This window comes from Melanaphis sacchari, unplaced genomic scaffold (assembly GCF_002803265.2).
Source record: "Melanaphis sacchari strain LSU unplaced genomic scaffold, SCAv2.0 Contig44_pilon_pilon, whole genome shotgun sequence".
NCBI lineage: Eukaryota > Metazoa > Arthropoda > Insecta > Hemiptera > Aphididae > Melanaphis > Melanaphis sacchari.
This window is the reverse complement of record NW_020271295.1, coordinates 1,905,727-1,928,925: the sequence shown is the minus strand read 5'-3', so window position 1 is coordinate 1,928,925 and position 23,199 is coordinate 1,905,727. Positions and strand designations below refer to the sequence as shown.

At 26.4% G+C, this 23,199-nt stretch overlaps 1 protein-coding gene across 1 annotated transcript; it reads left to right on the top strand.

Annotated features, from left to right (window-relative positions):
* Positions 1-8,707: 8,707 nt before the first annotated feature.
* Positions 8,708-21,863, top strand: LOC112597950 (leucine-rich repeat-containing protein 15-like). The gene is made up of 5 exons (XM_025344210.1): positions 8,708-9,203; positions 13,077-13,271; positions 15,022-15,774; positions 16,554-17,122; positions 20,967-21,863. Exons 1-5 carry the CDS (start codon positions 9,198-9,200, stop codon positions 21,472-21,474), a joined length of 2,031 nt encoding a protein of 676 aa, XP_025199995.1. The 5' UTR covers positions 8,708-9,197; the 3' UTR covers positions 21,475-21,863.
* The last annotated feature ends 1,336 nt before the right edge of the window (positions 21,864-23,199 follow it).

Sequence of the window (23,199 nt, the reverse complement as noted above, 5' to 3'; positions counted from 1 at the left end):
CTTAGTATTTTCAAAAATATAAACTTTGATTACATTTAAAGAATATTTGATCAATAGTTTCTACACTTTTATAATCTTTTAAATGAATAAATATTTATTTAAATTATTATAGGTTGTATATTATATTACCTTGAAACTTGGGTAATTATAATAGAATATAAAAAAGAAACCGCAACGACTTAAGTAATGCAATTATTATCAAATAGGGCGTGTATTTGGGAACAGGAAAAAATGGCGACTCATATTAAAGATACCTACATATTAGAAATTAGAAAAATGTAATTCTCAAATTATTTTTATTACCATGGTACCTACTTGAATGATTAATGTATGTAAATTAATACTACAATGAACGTTCATTTACAATATTTCCCTTAATAAATATACATTTTAATTATTTTATTACAATAAATTAAATTTAAAAACAGACAAAAAATGTTCTAAAACTAAATAACTGAAAATACTACTGTAATTAAGTTTGTAGATATTATAATATGATTATGCATACTTACACGTTGAATATTAATAATTAAATATTTTGCATGTGTATGTGTAATGTGTATATATTTGTATATAAATATTTATTGGGAAATATTTACTCAAACCACTTATTATTAATTTTTTTTTTTTTTTTTTTTAATGTTATTAACTTATTAACAACTATTATGTGAAATTACTTGTTAATTTGAAAAATTTTAAATATTTTCAGTTTAATGTACCAATAACATAAAAAAACAATTTTTTCTACTAATATAAAGTAGAAAGTCTCCTTATGCACATAAATATATTATTTATATAAAAACCTAGGTAAAAATTCTTCGTTCTAAAATATTCAAGTCAAAAAACCTACTATTAAAAACATAATACTAATAAGTTAGACCGTGAATGCATATAATAGTTTATGCATTAAAAAAAAAAAAAAACTTGCACTACTTAGTTTAACGGATAATAAAGATGACAAAACAATATCTGAACTAATACAATCGAATTAAAATGAAATTTATGATATAATTGATGAATTATAGAAGAGTTCATCGAAATTTATAATAATTATTCGTAGAAAAATACTTGCACAGTACAATATAGAAATAAAGGAAACGTGCAACGCGTGATAAAATAATACATGAAAACCTACTCAATTATACTATTCCCCTCCTCACACACATAATATTGCACACAAATGGCCATCATACCAATAACCGTCGTTCGTTTTATATGCGTTTAAATTAAATTAAACATGTTTCAAAACAAAATATGTGTTAGGTATTGAAATATATGTAGTGGTATACTCTATATTATTCCATACGTTGCACTATTCTAATTATTAAATTATATCAGCCATATGATCATATTATAATGAGTGCAACAAACATAAACTATAAAAAAGAACCTAAACTGGGTCTTCGACACGTCCGCAAGTTATAGACTTACGACGTCGTGCGTGTGCCATATCAACTAATGAAATACATTTATTCGCGAAAATCGAAAATAAAATTACGTCTGACCTTTACGGACGAAACCCAGCGATTGATTAAAGGTCCTAAATCAATGGTGGTAGAAGAAAAATGTGAAATCTAATATCGTAACGTTTCAATAGATCGATAATGGTAGAACGTAACGGTTGATGCTATACAATGGTCGCCAAGTGTTATTATAGCTATCTGCTATCTGTATGTGATCAAAAACGCCTATAGAGTAGCCTTCGTTATAGAAACTATTAACTGTTTATTTATTAAACCGTTTCGTCCGTAATATATCATATTAATATTATGCCAATGATAAAATTAATGTTAAATTATTGTACGACGCGATAAAGATATATCCATAACATTTAATACGAGTCAACAAAAGTATAGATTAATAATAACTGTACCTAAACTCCACTGCACCAAAACGAGAAAATTGTAAACGCTATGACACTGGGGTAATACAAAAAAAACCACTCATCTCAATTAACCACGACTACTGGGGCACTGTTGTATAACACTCACACAAAAACACGAATTACATCTAACCGAGCACTCTTTTCAGTAAAACCACCACCTTACTGAGTGGTAAGATTTGATTCAAGCAAATCTGGAACATTCAAATATAACAGAAAAACTTTTATAGCTGACTTGAAACTATTTACGTATAATATAAACTATTTTATGTTAACTGTGTAACGTTTTGTATAATAAAGAGGTCATACTAGCAATAATTTTTAAATAATGTGATTAAATGTTAAAAAATGTGCAAAAACGACCACGAGTATCACACAAGGATATTTATTTTAAACCAATGGTTGAAACTAAAAAAAGTATTTTATTTTAGAAAACAACAAATATTTAAAAATATAAAACACGTCAATGGTGTACTAATGAACAAAGCATAAGCCCCCAACACAGCTCAACTAAAGGAGCATAATATTTTGGAATAAACATGGAATTTAGAATGAATTCCGCTTACTTCGAAAATATATCGTATTATGTTGAGCACATTCTAACTGAACGTATAATTTCTTTCTGTTTAAGGTTCATATAAAATAAACTTATGCTATTCTTTGCTTATACTACCGATTTATCAATAATAAACTAATAAAATACCATTTTTTTTAAACGCATTTTCTTCAAAATATCACGATTTTATAATTTTATATTAACAATTACACATTTTTTTTTTTATATATACGTTTTTTTATTACTAACTATTATTTTGTAAGTTATAAAAATCAATCGATATGTCAGAGTAATAATAAAGTTAATAACAATAATTTAAACTCATAAATCCCTTAAATAAATAAAATAACTATTTCAAAATATAATTTTGAAACCAATAAAACACGATTAGCGAATTTCTTTCTCATTTGCTTATTTTTTTTTTTAACTAATCAATGATATTATCACGTATAAAGCACAATCTTGTTAAAAAAAAAAACACAAACAAATTTAAAAATCTCAAATGTATTTCAATATTTTAATTTCAATAAACCATAAAAATGTATATGGCTTTTTTAATACAGATTAAAAAAATTTAAAGAAAAATCTTGAATTAAAATTTACAAGTTTAAATATGAATATAATAAAAAAAATTAAGTCTGCATTTTTTAATTTTTTAACTACAACATAAATAAAAAATTGGTTTTTCATATAAATTCCAGTTAATTCCAAATTTTATTCTGTATCTCCAATTACTTTAAAATAATTTTTTATCACAAATTAAATCTAATTAAAACCAATAACTACCCTCAAATTTGAAAATTGAAGCATTTTTAATGCCCCAAAAGGGAATAACAAATACCCGAAAAATATAGAAACAGAATAATATATCATTAAAAAACCAATAACATATTATTATTTTTTTTTCTGCTTCTCATAAGCCATTTAGACCAATTTCTGCAACCACTATTCCTCTCCATGCTTCTCTGTCAATAGTTAGTTCTTTGCCATTAATAGCTTCTAGCACTCGCAAATCACTCTTAATTCTGTCTGCTCATCGTTGTCTTATCCTTCCTAGTAGTCTAATTTTATCTGAAATCTATTGTATCGCCTCTCGAATCACCTGATCTTGTTTTCTCCATGTATGATCTGTCCATATAATTCTCTGATTTTCAATATTGCTATTATATCCACTTCATCAAACAATTCCCTAAACTCCAGGTTGATCCGTCATTCTCACAGCTCGTTAAATTATATTTTTTTGGACTAAATATCCTTCATAGGACTTTCTTTTCAAATATAGCTATTCTTTGTTCATCTGATTTTGTAGTTTTCTATGTTTCACTTTAATATGAATCAATTGATTGTATCATTACTTTGTACAATATTGTTTTTATTTTTAGAGAGACAAATATAGGGATGAAAACAGGTTTTAAGGTGAAAAAGCATAAGTTAGCTGTAATCGTTAGGTTAAGTTTCTCTATAATAATTATATTTATCTGTAATTAGTTCCACTTCAAGATATTTTAAATTAATCACTTTTTCGAAGATCATTCTGTTTACTGCTAAAGAGCTAAACATTTTTGATTATAGTGCCTCATCACTTTATGAAATTGAATATATTCTGTGACAAACAAAAACAATCGGTATTTTTTTCCATTTTTTTTTTTTTTTTTTTTTAGTTTATATATAAAAACTATACATATATATTTAAAAAATATAATATACATATATTATATGCATATAAATGATATACCGTTTCTATAGTTATAAGGATTCGTTTAGCAGTTAATTGGAGAAAATAAATATATCAACAAAAATCCAAGAATTTACTTTTAGTATCTTGTAAAAGAAAAATATTTTTTCTGGTATTTGAACTTCTATCGATTTCATTACTTTATTTTAGTATACATGTAACAGAATGACCAGATAGAGTGCCTATTTCTCGACACTAAAAACATATTTGATGGTAGGTTTTTCAGTAAATGTGTTTTCGATCAATCTTTGCATTTTTTATTATTGGGTAAGTTTAAAATCTATTTAGTAAAAGTAGCTTATTTTGTCATGATAGGTGAATTACACCATACATTACCATCAACTGTAATATAATAATATAATTCTATAGGTACCGTATCAAACTCAATGCATGTCACGGTGAGCTTATACAACGATAACATATCGAACACGGTTGTCTAGGTTATTGTAACCTTTTATTTTTTTAAGGAGTTGTATGTACAATCAGATTCATATTTGCGGTAAAATTATAGTATTTAAATTAAATTGTTTTTAAAAGGGAGGTAATTTACTATACCAGTTTAAAAAAAAAACATTTATTAGATTTTTACTGGAAATTTCTGAAGTTAAAATAGTACATTTTCTGCAATATACAAAAAAATACTCTTGTATAAATACTTAATAATTAAGCGTAACGATACTGTCAATGATTTACATGCTGTGATAGTGTTATTTGATGTTTACTAGTTACAAATAACGGATAATTCCTAGAAGAAGTTTGTTCCACTAGTTCCAAGAAAATCGAACCCAACTCTGAAGTCAGATTTTGAAACATTGTAAAAGAAATTTATTATTACGCTATAACAATAATACAAAAGATGCCGAAACTCATGAGTCTTGGGCCTAATAACAATTGGCTTTGAAAACTAAAATACAAATTTAAAATCAATACAATCAATTTTAATTAATTTAATTTTCATAATTATAGACATTATTATTATTATCTTCGCTGTAGTATCTATAACATGAATCAATAAAAATAATTATGGTGCCCAAATCATTAAAGACGCAATTTTGATATTATGTTCTTATATAATATTATAATAGCTTAAATACAATTATACATGAAATATTTCCCATATAATTTTTTTTTATTTAAACAATCAGGTTATATCACCACAAAAAATCCTAATCATTTTTTAATATTATTATTATTATTATTATTAAAACATAATATATTTCATATTTTTTTTTTTTTTTTTTTTTTTTATTTTAATGATCGATAAAAATACGTGTTATGTTATTTTAATTTATCAACGTGACAATATAAAAGCAAATATAATATCTACCTAATTTATAGTTTAATTTTGAAAGTGTGAACGTGTATTAAATGTATCATTACAATAAAGTATTGTAATATAATATCAGATTGAATCATTAATTTCAAACAAATATTTTTGAACTATAATTTTTATTTTACATTTAATTAACCTTAATACTTATATTTTGTTACGTTTTATAATTATATTTTACTCATAGGTTCATGTTTAATAGTAATATCACAGCATGAAAAAAGTAAGATAGAAGAGTTCGAACTAAGACGAGTAGAATGATAGTTTTTAAAATGGAGAACTAATAATAAATCATCGCAATCGAAAACAATTCCGAATGGGACTCAGTCTCATGGGTACTTAAGAAATTACAGAAATTGTTTGAATTCATAGGTCTTACACAAATATATATTTTATTTTCAGCATCTTCATGAATATATTAAAAATACCAAAGCAAAAAATAAATTATAATATATAATTATAAGAAATATATACACAGAAATTGGATAGATCACTTAGTGAGTATGAAAGAAATTATGAAAAGCGATAAATTACATTACATTTGCATATTTAAAAAAAAATGTATATGCGGTGCTCGACTATATATTAGTTAGACTTTTTAAAATATTAAGTTTTCGTAAAGAATGCGTACAAGTAAAAATTTTCAAAATATAATACATATATATTTTATATTGTTAAGAATACCAATGATACGTCAAATTATAGTTTTTTGTTAAAGTATTTCTTCTGCACGTTAAAACTAAGGTAGATAACAATAAAACACATTTATTGTAGCATTGATACATTAGTCACAATTCACGCAGAATGTAAAGATAAATTAAAAGACAACAAAATTCAAAAAATTAAAATTAATTTGTATTAATTTCTAAATATTTTGTTTGTGTCCATTATACATACACATTTTAATTTAATAAACGCACTACTAACAATAAGATATTTTTATTTATACAAAAAATCCATAATATTTAATGTTGTTTCGCTTTATTTATTATGTTTAATTCTTATCTAATATTTTAAACAGAATTATTCATCATACAATTTTAAATTACATAAACCATCACAAGTTGTGTTATACTTGTATATGCTCCAACAAATATGGGTATGAACGAATAAAGCCCAGTTATAAAACTGTATATTTGTACAATAATGCAATTATTCATTTGTAGTAATAAACCAATAACTAATAAGTAATAACGTATTATTGTTAAAAGTTCAGAAATCCTTCTAGCCGAAATACTGAACAAACCTAATGTGCTTATACACACATAAGTTCAACTTGCAAGTCAATAGTCCCTACGGCCCTTTTTGTTTCAATCTGAGTAGAAAACATATTTCGAATATTATAATATAATTTAATGTACATTTTGGTCATATATCAAAGTTAAATGTTAAAGCATTTTAAGTACAATATTTATACTCGTATTAATATGTAACATAATTACTCAATAATAATAATAATAGTAACTGTTCTGTAAAAATTGAAATATATATATTTTATTCTTTTTTTTTTTTTAAATTTAAATAAGCTATATTCTAGATAAACTGTTTTGATGTTCTTATTGTTTATTACATTCATTAGCTTAAACATTTTAACACGGGATAATAATTGAATCATCTCGCGACTGCGTGCGACGTTACGCTATTATATTATAATAGTGTTGAATAAAATACTATCTAATACATAAATAATAAATTCAATACTAATAACAATCACTTGTTTAACTTGCAAGTAACGTTTATGAAACGCAATACATTTATATATATATTTATAGACAAATATAGTAAATAATAAACAAGCATAATCGATAAAAATGTTTGTTATGAAATGCAATACTTTATACTATTGAAAACTATTTTTTCTAAACTAAAAAGTATAATATATTATTATATTCGAGATAACTTTTCTAATTAATAAATACATTAAATAGTAATGGTTATAAGTCATTATAAATAAATTAGTTATCCTATAACATAGAACATCGAAAACATATGAAATAGCATTATATCAATACACGACGTGGACACGGACTTAATCAAAATTATAATAACTAAGACACGTGAAATATGATTTTAAGCCTTTATCGAAATGCGTAATACTGTAATTATTACGTGCTTATGCAAAGAAATGTGACATATTATTTCAAGATGTAACGTCGCTTAGATATATTCGACTTAGTTTACAAAATACATGCGTATACAATCGGCATACAATTGTAAATTGGTGATTTAACTCACGCCCCTTAGGGTGGTTATTGTCATGTATATAACAATAATGATATTATGACACAGCTTCGCCGAAAAACGTGCGTATAATTTTATATGTTAAATATATTTTAGATGCTAGGATGTAAATGTGTCCAAATCCTGAAGATCACAAAAAAAAAAAAAACAAGACACGTCGTAACGGAACAGTTCCTAAACGATATTTAGGATGCATTTGAATACACACAGTGACGTGTGCACGAAAGAGGGATGATTTGAGATATACCCCGAAGCATGAGAATTTATTTTATATACTTTTAACTTTAAACCTTTCTGATGGTTTAGCCCAAAGATATCAAGTCAGTGGATTTAATCAAAAAAATTGTTAATTTTTTACTTTTCAAGTATAGTTTTATGACTCATACAAATCAGTGGTAAATAGTACAAGAATTTACAATTTTACTGAAATATTTGCCTATATCGTAAATTATCAATTATTATAAACTTCATAACTAAAAGTAAAAATACTTAAAGCTGTTTTTATTATAGTTAATGTTAAAATATAATATATTTTTGTCATTTCGATTTAAGACGTCCATCCTGATTTCTACGCACGCTACTGAATCCACATACATACTCGTAAAATATATAATTTAATATTCATACGAAGGTAATTTTCATCGGTCGTATTGATACAATGATGTTAGTTCTGGTTGTGCTACGTTCCTATATGTATCATATTATAGTATTATTATAATTCGAAATACACTCCGAGCGAGATCGTCATATTACGTATATTATTTATTAGAAGTCGACAAAACGTCACAGCAATTATTATAATAACAATAATCATTATCATAACGTTCGAATGTGAGTGTAATATTAATAAAAAAAAAAAAAAAAAAAAACGAACGGGAGAAAGAGAAACGATAATATTATGAAACGAACTGGTGTTGTACTAGCGGCATCCTTATCATTGCTACATTGTGTCATTATACCTCTACACGCGCATAGCCAAGTGAGTTTTGTACGATTTTCTTTATCAGTTCTCAACGAGCAATTAAACGAAGTCGTTCACCGGCTAGGCCAAACGTATTTTATGAACCTTCCAGTCTTATCTTCCGATAGATTGGTGACACTCCGACCGAACGGTGCAGCTCTATTGCGTGGAAAACGAGAGAATAAGAACTCCAATATACTTTATACCTACATATATCTTTATAAAACTATACAATAAGCCGTTGTTTTTTTTTTCGTTTACCATTTTTGTCTCGTATATACTCTCGTTTGGTCTGCAGTGTGCATGTGAACGATGCTATATTTCGTACTCGGGTCTCCGTGCACTGCCGCCGTCTATCGTCGTGTAAACGTGCGCCGGCAAACGTCTTCAGCGCTGTATCGTCTCGCCCGGTCGCATTAACCACCTCCTGCCACAGACACCACGTCGTCAGCTGAACTTATCGTTCTCCAGACCGCAACGGAATTTTCGACAATGGAGGTAACGGAAACCGCAACTCGGCCGACCGATCATACTGTACAAACAACCCCCTTCACTATCGCCCCGCCATGCACCACCACACACCCCAGTCCAAAGTTGACTGTCGTTACTCCTAACCTAACTCCCGCCTTTATATTAGATGGCATAATAGACAGAAAAATAATCATGTACATTTTAACATATAAAAATCATATAATATGATATATTTAGCACCCGCGCTCAATTTTTTCACCACTTCGGCTGCCACGCATTATATTCCTATTTTTATTATTCGTTCGGAGCAACACATTCACGGATCAAGAGAATAATAATCTTTTTTCTGTATTTTACATCATCGTCAGAAAACATAATTATCTATTAAGACGAAATGACATCTCTCGTGTAAATTAAGCGTTGTTGCATCAACGTCATGGCAAATTAAAATTAAAAAAAAAAAAGAAAACAGTTATATCGTATAATAATATAAGTAGAATATTATTATATGACGTGTATGGGCATTAATAACCAATTACAACAATTTATGTTTACGATAAACCAATCCGTGATAACTTTTTATTAATTGTTTTATAAACATAAAAATAAAACTCATTGTTGGTAAGATATTTTAATAACAATAATAATTTTGTTTAATTTTAATCGTTAAATTAAAATCAGACTATTTTTAATTATTCATTCTACAATCGTTCAAATTTAATGTCAATTTTAATCACTCATCCAGACACATTCTAGGTGAACCTTTTTAATGAGTGAAAAACCTAGTTATCATTTCAATGTAGACTAATTTTAAATAATTATACTATACTGTTTTTTTTTTTTTTTTTAATATTATAATTGACACAATTAATACAGACTTATGTAACTTTTTAATAAAAAAAATTATGGTTAAAAAGCAATGAATAAATCAAAATTTATATTTTTAATATAATATTAAAAAATTTAATTTGTATCTAAACATAAAATATAGAAACAATATGAATGTAATACATATATTATGACCATGACTAATAATTAATTTTAATGTATTTCAAATAACGATTTAAATAGATTGAAATTATATTGATTTTTTTACTAGTTAAACTATATAACTGTTTATTACTTTTATAGTAATTTAGTTTTAAAAAGTATTAACTAATATGAGTATTTACATCAATTTCATAAATCATAATACTATCGGTCCTAATCAATTGGAAATAAAATAAGACATTAAAATTATAAAACATAAAGTTTACTCGTTGATCATTATTGTTTTGTAACCATATCTTATTCGAATGGCCTCTGATACGATGCCATTTGCAGTTGTCAGTCTAATATTGTAATTCATGAGTACACTAAACATAATAAAGATAAGCGATTTAAAAAAAAACCATCCGCGTGATAACGAAGCATAGGTACTATGTAAATATTTGTCTTTTTAAATCTTCACTTTATTCAATTCTCTTGATATTCAGTATTCAACTCGTATTGGGATAACTTAATATGGTATACATATATGATGGTACGTACATAATACAATTTTTGAAATTTAAATTTAAATAGATATACGTAAATTATGAAGTTTATTTTATTCGTTTTTAATTTTGATATACTCAACACACAAGTTATGACAGTAGTTGAAATTGATATATGTAACTGCAATAAAATAAATAAATAAATAAATGAAACTTTTTATGACATTTATAATTACACATATATTTATCATTAAAATTTAATTCTTTACTTTATCAGAACCATTTATATAATTCAAGGTGATATCGATTTCGTTACTATTTTATTTAAATACCCATATGTTTTGGAATTTATAATATTAAAAAAAAATTGACGAACGACAATTTAAGAAGATTACAATTGTTGTATTTTACAGTATTAAATAAAATGTATATCTAATATTAAAAAAATAAATAAGTAAAAACTTTAACCTTATTTATTTTAAATACTCCTTATTAAAAATCAAACATCTAAATAGACATATTATAACACAAAAATAGTAATAAATAAATAATTTTCCAATATTGTAAAAATAAATTATAAATACCTACATAAACTGTTATAGAGCTATAAATTTAAATTTAAATGTAACATTAATAGAACAATCTGTAAATATTTATCAAGATAATAAAAATGAAAAGAGTATTTTGTTCATTTCATTTATCCCCCGAGAAATATTTTTTTTTTACTGATGATATCGAAAAAAATGTTTTATTATGTTTTGTTAAATCTACTCGGTGTAATTTAAAAAATACACGTTTCAATACATAAATTATGGTAAATCATTTTCATTTATCAACTTAAATTTCATATAATTATGAAAATACGTAGTTTACAACGAATACCATCCTATGCCTAAAACAAACTTTACAATATCACAATGAAGATTAATGTATGCACTAAAAAATTATCACATGATAATTTTTTTTATGAACTTGTCAACGCAAATAAATAATTCTATTAGATAGAACAAAATATAATCGCGTTTACAGCAACCCTATATTCTTAAAACACGTATTTAATATCAAAAAAAAAAAAAAAGACTATTAATTTAAAACCTATTACATAAAATAAGTAAGCTAATATTGTATTAATTTTTATTTGTTAATATTCATCTTTGTCAAATTAAAAACTATTAAAACAAATTGTAATAGATATTTTAGCTTAGTATAATAATTAATTCTTACGAATTTTCAATTTTTTTTTTTTTTTTTTTTTTTTTAATTACATTTTTATAATTCACAATAAAATATAATTCAATAACAAATCAAAATAAATGTATGATAAAATAAATTGCTAAAATCCATAGTTCGTCTAATCACTTATTTCAATTTGCCTATCTTTGTTCTTTTTTACTATTGTAATTAGTGATAAACTTAATCTTCCAATAATATCAAACAGAAATTTAATTTAGATATCTATACCCATTAACTCAGGTATACTAAAATTATATTTCTATCTGCTATATATTATTATTTAATTTTTATAAAACAACTTTCAACTACTATTCTTTTTCACTATTTCATCACAGAACATCAAATTTCCTATTTTATAAAATATAATATGTTTTCTTTTTTTTCTTTTTTATCACATTCACAATTTATTCAAATTTTTTATTAAAAATTAACCTATTAATTATACTTGGTTTATTTTGCTTTGTATTGCTTAATTCTCATACAAAAAAATAAATAAATAAATAAATGACAGTAAAAAAAAAACCCATAAAAATATATTAAAAATCTCACATGATTACTTCACATGTGGTATGTATTTGGGGAATTGGATGTATATCATTGTTTTATGAGAGGAACATCTAGTAGATTATTATATGAAGTTATATAGCAATAGCAATTTCATTCTAAAAATAATTATTACCACAGTGTGGTTTTTATTTTATTTTTATGAAATGTAATGATGTTAAAAAAAAAATTGTTTTATTCAAAACAATTTATTTGAAATTAATTTATTCTCAAATAAAACTTATAAAACTATTTAATATACACAAATAGGTACAAATATAATAATTGTAATTGAGAACCGTGATGAATAATTATTAATTGTAATATGTAATACACATCATTTTTTTAATCTTAACCAAATCACGAATTTTGTTTTTTGCGCGATAATAAAAATAGTAATTATTTTATTATACATTCACTACCCTTAAAAAATATATTCTGATAAAATATCATTTTTTTTATAAGTAACATATTATTTCTGGCATTATTCCTAGTCTAAAACCCGATTTCATGGATGGAATGATCTCGTTGTTTTAAATGTCAAAGTGATAAAATAAAGTAAAAATGTTACGGTTAATTACACATCAAAAAATAAACAATAATATTATAATTTTTAGAAAATTTAAGATGTTTATAATTTACATTTCAGGTTGGTTTTATAGTTAAAATGGGAGTGGCGATGATACTGCTTTGTATGGCTAAGACAACAAACTCAAAATTACATGATGATCTGCTAACGACTGAAGCAATATGTCCCAAACAATGTGCTGTTTGTTCTTCCATCGAGATGCTCTGTTCTGGTGCCAACATCACCGATGTCCTAAACTATAATATGGATCCTCAAGTAATATTATTTTAATTAATTATTCTATAAATTATGTCATATCAATAATAATAATTATTTTTTTTTTAACAACAACTCAACATTTTTATTAGTTTTTCAATAAAGCAGTAATAAAACATTTGTGCCTATGTAAAACTTAAAAAATTCTTACTTTAAAAAAAAAATTAAGTTGAATACATTTTATTTTGAATCTATTATTTTCGACTTAAGATCTATAAAAACTAGATACGTTGAATTGAAGTAAAATATTTCCCGTGATTTTCTACACAAATTGACCTCAAGATCGTATTATAGTTTCACATTCTTATTCTCGATTAGTGATTAAACTGTACCCGTATCATAACATTATCAGAACACTATGAATTTTAGTTAATAATACTATTAAAGTGTAATTTAGAATTTTAATAAGAGCATAAACTATTTTCTTGATAAATATATGAAATATAATAAATATTTATTTTTAAATAAATTCTCATTTTAATTTATTTAAAACTAGGAATTTAAAATTATTTAAAAAATATCTTTAACTAACATTTATCATAAGATAACTTCCACTAATTGAAAAAATAAATAAATATTAATTTTAGTTTATATTTTATATCTTTACTTTTATATATAAATAACTTAGATGAAACACGTAATACAATATTTATTATTTATCAAATAAATACTAAAATTAATAATATTAATACTCGTACTATTTCACTACAAAAAAGAAATAGAATATCCTCCAAAAACGTTATACCTATTTTAAACTAACTGTTGATTATAATTTAAAATTTAAAACATAAAATGTATTTTAAGCTTTGTAATTTAAAAAAAATATATATCCGCATATTTATATATTTCAATTCGTAAAAATGTAATTATTTTTAATCAATTTAATAGTAAATCGAACTTTTTAACATTATACGAGAATATACTGTAATATATTTATCAAGAATTAAAAATAGTATAATTGAATTATTTAAAACGTAAAAGTCATACCATTATACTCGTCTAGTAGACGTGAAATTATAAATTAACGTCACTAGATAAATAAATACATTATTATTATTTTTTATAATTTGCAAGCATTTCACAGTCTATAATAACATTAATATTTTGGCTTTGAATTAAAAGCATACAATTTATGATTATTATACTCAAGTAAAATACATATAGGCATTATTAATTATATTATATTATTATACATTGCCCTTTGATGAATTTTTAAAATATATTGCTAAGAAAACACCTAAATGCATAATATGTTATGTAAATTATATATTTAGAAAATATTGAATTTAAACTCTTAATACCGTCATAGTATTGTAATAAACTTTGTTTATATTCGACACAGTAATATAATCATTTTTCACTCTATCCTAAATTATATAACTATACAATAATAACATTTTATACTACTTAAAGTTTTCCTAAAATTAAATTATGTTGATCTTGTTTTTTAAATTACAAATAATAACCCAATGTACTTATTCAATTTAAAACTATACTCGTATAAGATAGTTATGAAATTACCAATATTTAGTTATATTATACTGTTTATATTTCTACATAAGATAACACCAAAATTTAAAATAATATCATGAAAATAATGTATTATAAGTATTTTTTTTTAAACAATAAGTTTTTATAAGTAATCAGTATCAAGAAAATTTATTTTGGTTTAATTATTTCTATTCTTTTTCATTAATATGTTTTTACAATAATAATATATAATATAACGAATTTTATTTTATTTTTTCAGATAGAAAATTTAGATTTTTCAAACATGACATTGGACTTTATTCCACTTGAAGTATCACACATGACTAATTGCAAGAAACTTAATCTATCCACAAATAATATCCAAAAAATTGAGAAGAATGCTTTACAAAACTTATGGAATCTCGAAGATCTGATATTGAGTAATAACTCTATTATAAACATTGCTGATATAAATCCTAGTGAATTGTTTAACAATACTATAAATATCAAACGTCTAAACTTATCGAATAATCATATCACTGATCTTGGTCAAAACTATAGCACAATATTGATCAGTGAATCGCTAGAAGTATTAGACGTTAGTCATTGTAAAATCTTTTCATTAGTTGGAAAATTTGTACTCAGTGGACTCAAAAAACTGAGATACTTGAACTTGTCAAATAATCCATTATTAGTATTCAATGAATTGTCTTCGAACTCAATCACCACGTTGAACTTACGTGGTTGTCTCCTTGTCCAGCTTAGCGATGATGCTCTGAGTGGATTTACAAATCTTGAACTATTGGATACTAGCTTAAACGACCAGCTATTTATCGACAATCCAATACAATCCAAGTCGCTCAAAACGTTTGACATTTCACAGTGTTCAGTGCGCATACCAAATATAGATGGTATGCTTCAAGTTAGAACTGTATTTATGAATAACAACCGTATTAAAAGACTTACAGCTTATCAATTTGCCAATAATTCAAAACTAATTAATTTGGATCTACACGAAAACCATATCGAAACTGTACGTATCATTTGTCAACAATTTTTCGTACTAAAATCTAAAAAAAAATTTTTTAAGGATGACTTAATAATTTATACTTATACTTAAATTAAGTAAAGAAAACATTTAAAATGTTTTAATTTTTAAATTCTAATAAAATACATATTATTAGCATTTTGTCACATTTCAATTAAATACACTTTGTTTTATTTTTTAATAACATTAATAATCTATTAGGTATATTATTATATAACACAGAATTAATTCAAAAATCATCTTCTATAACTTATAAGCACTTATTATTAATTAAAATAAATAATTTGAATATGAATAATTTTCATATTGCAAATTTTGCATACTCATATCTTTTTATTTTAAAAAACAAACAATGTCAGAAAAACTATTGTTGAGCAAATATTCAATTTAATAACTATTAAATTACTCAAATTACTGATTAATAGTGATGCCTCGTTTCATGAAGTAAAAATAAATTCGTTTTATATCATGTATATGATACCTAGTTAGTAGTTTTTATTTATGATCCGAAATTTAAAATGTCATTTTGATCGATAGAATCAATCAATTCGAATAAAATGAACTCACAATGCAATAATATGGGGTATTCGTTTTCATCAAGGTATCAAATAAATATATTTATGAAATATGGTCCTCAAATCATTATAAATCAAAATCAAACGACACGAAAACAACTGTTTGTAATGACAACAGTGGAATATCCAATTACATTTTAACTATATATGAAATAGTAACAATAAAATTTGTATTCTTTTATGATTCAGGTGGATCCGTTGGCATTTTACGGCTTGTCATCACTTCTGATTTTGGATTTGTCTACAAACTTTATCGTAGAAATCTCTTGGGAATCAGCCTTGGCTACATTGCCGGTCCTGGAATCATTGAACCTTTCGTTCAACTTCATCTCTCAGGTTGGACGGCTGAAATCGAACTCTCTCCGCCGACTGAACTTCGATCACTGTTGGATCCATTCGATTCCGAATGGAGCATTCGTTCAACTAGAGAAATTAAACGAACTCATCATATCCAATAACCCGTTGCAAATGTTATTACCTGGTAGTTTCAATTCGTCGCACCTATCGTTTTTGGATCTTAGTTATTGTCGAATTTCACATCTGATATCATACGAGTTTGTCAACTCGCCTAATCTTACCGAAATACGATTAACTGGGAACCGTTTAGTCGCTTTAAAAAATGGCACGTTTAATAAATGCACTAAGCTGAAATACGTTGATTTGGACGACAATCCATGGATGTGTGATTGTTACAGCGTTGATTTCGTGTACATGGCTATACTGGCAAATAAAACTACCAAACATTCTCCAATTGACAGGTATGATATATTTTTAAGTAATTTACTTGTAATACTCTATATTAAAACGTGATAAAATAAATTGATATTCAAGTAATAAGAAATGAAGAAATGAATAATTATATATCTGCTCAAAACGTTATATAAAAAAAAAAAAAAAAATTAAAAAAACAAATAAATTATAAATTATAGATTCCGATAGAACCAGATAAGCATTAAATATTTAACATAATTATATATATTTGATTATGGGTTTACAAGTAGAAGTCGACACACGAAAGTTGTATGATTTAAATTTAATTCACCTTCAAAAATAAATGACAATAAAATAATAAACTATAACAAAAGTTTTGCTACTAAACATTTAATATATATTATAATATTATCATTATTATCATTTTTTTATAAACAATTCTTCCAGTTTGGTAGCATACACTTTAAACTATAATATTATCATTTTCAAAAAAAAAAAAATTTAAGTTACTATTTATATTTATTTTATATTTTTACCACAATGTGAATACTTTATAGGCATAATAATTACAAGAGGGAAAATTAAACATACACTTTAAAAATTTACAAAAAAATAATATTTAGACATGCATATAAATATATGTTAAGTCTTAGAAGAAGATATTATGATATTTGGACAACTGAAATATCATTTAATTTATTTTTTTCATAAATATATAATTTTTTAATAAGCACAATAAATATTTAATTATATTTATCTCAACAAATTCTCATTAAGATATTCACTAAACCATAAAGTTTCAATTATCTATTATCTAAAACAAGCTAAAATATTACGAAATCTATGTCTAAAAACTTATATTTTTTAAAAACTTTTAAGAATAAAAATAAAATAATAATAATTATACTATAATACCTGTTTATTATTATTATTCATAAGTTATATTATGTAATCATGGAATTTCAAAAGTTCAAAGTTAGAGTTGATTTTTTTCGAAAAAAATATTTTTTATACGTCAGAAATTTTATGTCTTGCAATATCGAGTTGAACCAATCGAATCAAATCAATGACTAGTTATTTATAACGCTTTCAATTTCTACTTGCCGAGTTTCCTTATACAACACGGTACTTCGTATCTATCAAATTTCATTCAACTGAAAATTGCCACGACCATTACTCTGTAACGTACTTTTGCGGTTAAATGCATCGTGCCCTGAATAGGATGTCTCTGAATTGCTCATGCTAATAAAATTAATCAAATAAATTTATTCTAAAGCACAAAATGTTTTTATTGAATTATCAACAATATTGAAAATATATCAAAGTACTTATAAGCTGCAAAATGTATAATAAAAATTAGTATTATGCCAATCCTACACTAAATAATCTTGACTTTATTATTTTATTTTTAATGTATTTTTTTAATTAAATATTTTTCTAATATATTTTAAATGAAATAACAAAAACTATTTCAACCATATCGTATTTTTCAAACTTAAGCTATGGTTTTCATTTTTAACATTGATATTCAGTATGATAATTTATCTATACATTTATAAATTTATAAATATTTGAAGTTAAATTAATAAAAATAATTTGAATTTCATTAATACTTTTTCAAAAATACATATCAAATTTTATGATTACCTTAAATAATTTAGTGTATTTTATTTTTTTTTTTCAATCATAAAGAATTGATATAGAAAGAAAAATACCAAAAAAATAATAATAATAATTATTATTATTAACTAAATAAATAAACTACGTAGTAAACATTTTATAATGTTGAAAAAAAACAGGTATTTAAATTATAAACTTAGTAAACTACAAATATATATATATATATATATATATATGATACGGATGAAATCAGCACATACAAATATGAAATCAACAAAGATTAAGATTGTAGATTCAAAATAATCTTGATAGCTGATAATATAGAAAATATTGTGAAAACTATTGTTTCTCAAAGATAAATATTTTTAAGAAAAGTTATGTTAAGTAAAGGTAAAGTATTTTTCGTTTGTAAATGTAAAGAATTAAAAATAAAAATACGCTGTGGGCCACCCGCAAACCGGACTTCCTGCATTGTGTATCATTAGACGTTCGAAAGTAAACATTTTGCCAAGTTCGCTGGATTTATCGTACCCAATCACCTCTTTGCTTTTCATATCCTTTTGTCTTATTCTTTGTGGTTATAGTTTTTTTCAACCATTTAGTAAGACAACTGCTCGTCACATATAATGTTCTGGATGACTTAAAAGTGGATAAGGACCACGTATTGAGAGCAAATGTAATTTCCTACACGAGTCCTAACAGGTAAAAAGATATTTACATAATATGTTAATTCACTATAGAAAAAAAAATGATATATATATAGTTCCTACTACACAAATATTAAGATATTTATGATACTAACTCATACAATTATTTTAAAATAATTAAAAATGTATGATAACTGTTAAAAAAGTCCCGAACTTTCTTTATTAAAAAAACTTCACTTATAAATAATTTATTTGATTACGCTTTAGAGTACTTTTTTTCTTTGCGTATATACTTATCTCAATGGTGTTTTTACTTCTTAAAACAGTCCTGGTACGTTTCTTCTAGGATGGCCATAAGCTATCTGGTTGAATTCTCCTTAATCATCTAATCACCTTACTGATGGCAAATCTTTTTTCTTTGAGCGGCTTTTTACGTTTGGGAAAAATGAAAAAGTTACATGAAGCTAGGCCAGATAATAGTAAGGGTGGGGGAGTACAGTGGTTACATTGTTAGCCAAAAACTGACGTGTTCTGAGTGACAAATGAACTGGCACGTTGTCGTAGTGAAAAAACCACTTACCGCTCTTCCACGATTTGGGCTGTGCTCGTTTGATTTTTTCCTCCAACGTTTCGAAACTGACAGATAGTAGTCGGTATTGGCTGTTTTATCTTATAGGTAGGTATTCAGAATGTACAACTCATACAAGTGTTCTAAAATAATTAAAATTGTATCGTTATTTTTAATAACGTAAAAAGTTATTACACTTATATGTTTTGGTTAATTATTGATTTTTTGTAAAAAACATACTATTTTTCATGTATTAAGGTTGTTATGAAATAAATAAAAATGTCAGTGTTTATTGTATATAATAATACAACATATATTATATCATATTTTTGTAGTTTAGGAACTTATACATATAATTTATAGGAATTAACATATACCTATGTAATTTTTTACTAGTTACTCGTGTAGTCATGTGCAGGAATTTACTATTTCCCGTACATTAGATATCCAAAATGTAACCAAAGAATAAAGATATCCTAGTTTCTGTCACCAATAAATGATTTGACTTGCTATTCGAGCCCTGTAAGAGCAACTAAAAAGGATGTGCTCCACAGACCACAATGTTCCACGGGGTACTTCCAGTACAGGAAATACGCGTCATGAGCATTCGTCCTGTACAGTTTAGTAAGTTACTGAAACATCCATTTCCGGTAAGCACAATCTGGTCTATTCAATCACTAATATACGTGTCACTATATGTCTGGGAACAGCTGCTGCCCTGGTATTCACAAACGAAAAATACTATGCCACAACACGTAAATTGACTTGAATAACGGTCAAGAAAATATGTATTTTTAAAAATTACTCGCATGCATAGACTCGTTTTATCTACACTCGTAACAGGAACACACAAGCTATGAGATATACTTACCTAGCGATAGTATTTTCTTTTTAAAATCAATCCAGTGGGGGTCTTCGATATGTTAAGTAGTCGCACCCTTAGTATTATTCTCGCTTCCGATATAGATCTGGTTCTGCTCTCGGGAACACAATAGAGCTGAATCGCTTGTCGGCCGCGCAATATAATATATTTCGACACCTTTACGCGTTTTTCAGGACGCCAAGCTGCCTGACCCCAGACAACGTTACCGGAATGCTGTGGCACGTGGCGTGCGTCAACAGCCCCGTGTATACCCGGGACAACCGGAAGAACTTCTCGATGGCCATCGGCGTCATACTCATACTGTGCGTTTCCGGACTGATGGCCATATTCGTGGCCGTCCACGAGAACATGAAGACCCGGCAGATAATGCGCAGACGCCGGCAGCTGGACGAGTACGGCAACCCCGACCGGTCCGGCGGCGTGGGCTCGGCGGGACCGGACGAGTACTTCGACGAGTACGCAGCCGCTGCGGAGTCAGCGCGCAAGATGTCGCAGCTGCCGTCGTACGACGAGGCGGTCATGTTGCCCAAACCGCCGCAGGAACCCCGATGGACCAAACGGCACAGCTGCACGCAGACGGACGACGCGGACGTGAGGGCCGCCCCTGTGTCGCCGGCCGCTAGCGGTGGGGTCTACTTGCTACTGCCGCCGCCCAACGGGTTACACGTCACCGAACTCTGACCCGTCTGGCAAACTATTATCCACTCTCCCATAACCACCCAAAGCCACTCCCCTCTTATCGCCCGCACACCCACACATTCAACATCAAGACTATGATCACTCGTTTCGTTTTATACGTTTCAAAACAAAGACGCCCCCCCCCCCCCCCCCGACACGTGTATTTGAAAAATATCAACCGTTTGCTGATACTCGCCACGTAGCGGGAACAGATTCGTACTTACACGTAATGTGACGCGAATCAAAGAAATACATTATTATAGCATATTCGTCGAGTACACGAGTGGTGAGAACGGTCCGGAACAAATTATCGTCGAATAATAAAATTATATAATATATATTTTACTTACTCGTAATTTTATAATCTCAATTTATATAAGTAAGTGATAGATGTGCATTTTTGTTTATAATATAGATTTGAAAATAATTCAAAAAATGTACTTTGAAAAAAACGTTATTAAAAAAATATTACATTTTATAGCATATTGTATATTTGGGTATGAATAAAATTCCTTTTGCGACATCTTATACTTTGTTTCTTCTACAGAAGCGAGCTTAAAACTGGCCACCTTGATAAAACTTTGTATATTATTGTATTATGTACTTTCCGGATTATAATACACAATTTTAACGTATTTATATAGCTTAAACGTTTGGAACTGAGCAGCCATCACGGTAATTGTAGAATATCGGTAACTGTCGACAACAAAAGTCAAACTAGAAAAACAAACGAACGATAAGTGTTAACCGATAAATAAACGAAATAATATAACATTGATGAACGATTAATATTTAGTACGCCACTAAGTAGGTACCTATGTAAATTTCCACTATCATAAACACTGAAACTTATCGTTTTCAAAAATACATCACAACGTTATAGACATATTCATTTTAGTGTGTCAATATTATACGTCACACCATATTGACAAACAACACAGATTATTTTTAATCTGTTCGCCATGATTCGTGAAGCTCACATCAAATTCTTGATTACTTTCAAAAAACAATTAAATTCGTAGAGAACGCACTTATCTCGCATAATCGTCAAGTATGTATCATCAAGATACTAACATCCGAATGTCGTTGTTCTTCAGCTCTTCACAAAAATCGTTCAAAAATCGCACGCGCACGATCCTCCCCCCGCCCCGCCAATTCAACGCGCTGAACTCTCGATATGACTCACAGGATAATGTGCAGAATTTTCTACTCGTGTTCATCGTTCGATGATCACTTCATAAATATCACTTAACACATGATAACGTTTCTGTATAAACACTTAATCGCCGCACAATAAATAGAACACGCGACAATTCTTGTTTGTGTGTATTGTGTACAATGACGCCGTACTACGTGCAAACATTTATTATAATTTATAAATATCAATATAGTAGTTTTAATCAATGGCACATAGTAATTTATAATTTAATGTAATACCGACATATTTATATTAATCCACTTTTTACAAGATATTACATTTACAATTTACAACATCCTGAGATCTAAAGTTACAAGAAAAACAAATGTAATTTTAGCTTTTTAAGTTATGATTTAATGAGCACTCTTTGATTTAAATAATTATATATTTAGATTTAGAAATATTGAGTATTAACATATCACACATGATTATCTAACCATACTTTAATGAAATGAAATTGACTATTCACTTTTTTATACAAATCATTTTAACTATCACTGTGAAGTAATATGACTATATCATCAGCTTGA

What these genes read in the sequence shown, in the direction of transcription:
- LOC112597950 (XM_025344210.1), top strand. An exon ending in ACTATAATATGGATCCTCAA is followed by an intron (nt 13,272 to 15,021) that starts GTAATATTATTT and finishes TTATTTTTTCAG; the next exon opens with ATAGAAAATTTAGATTTTTC. An exon ending in AAACATTCTCCAATTGACAG is followed by an intron (nt 17,123 to 20,966) that starts GTATGATATATT and finishes CGCGTTTTTCAG; the next exon opens with GACGCCAAGCTGCCTGACCC.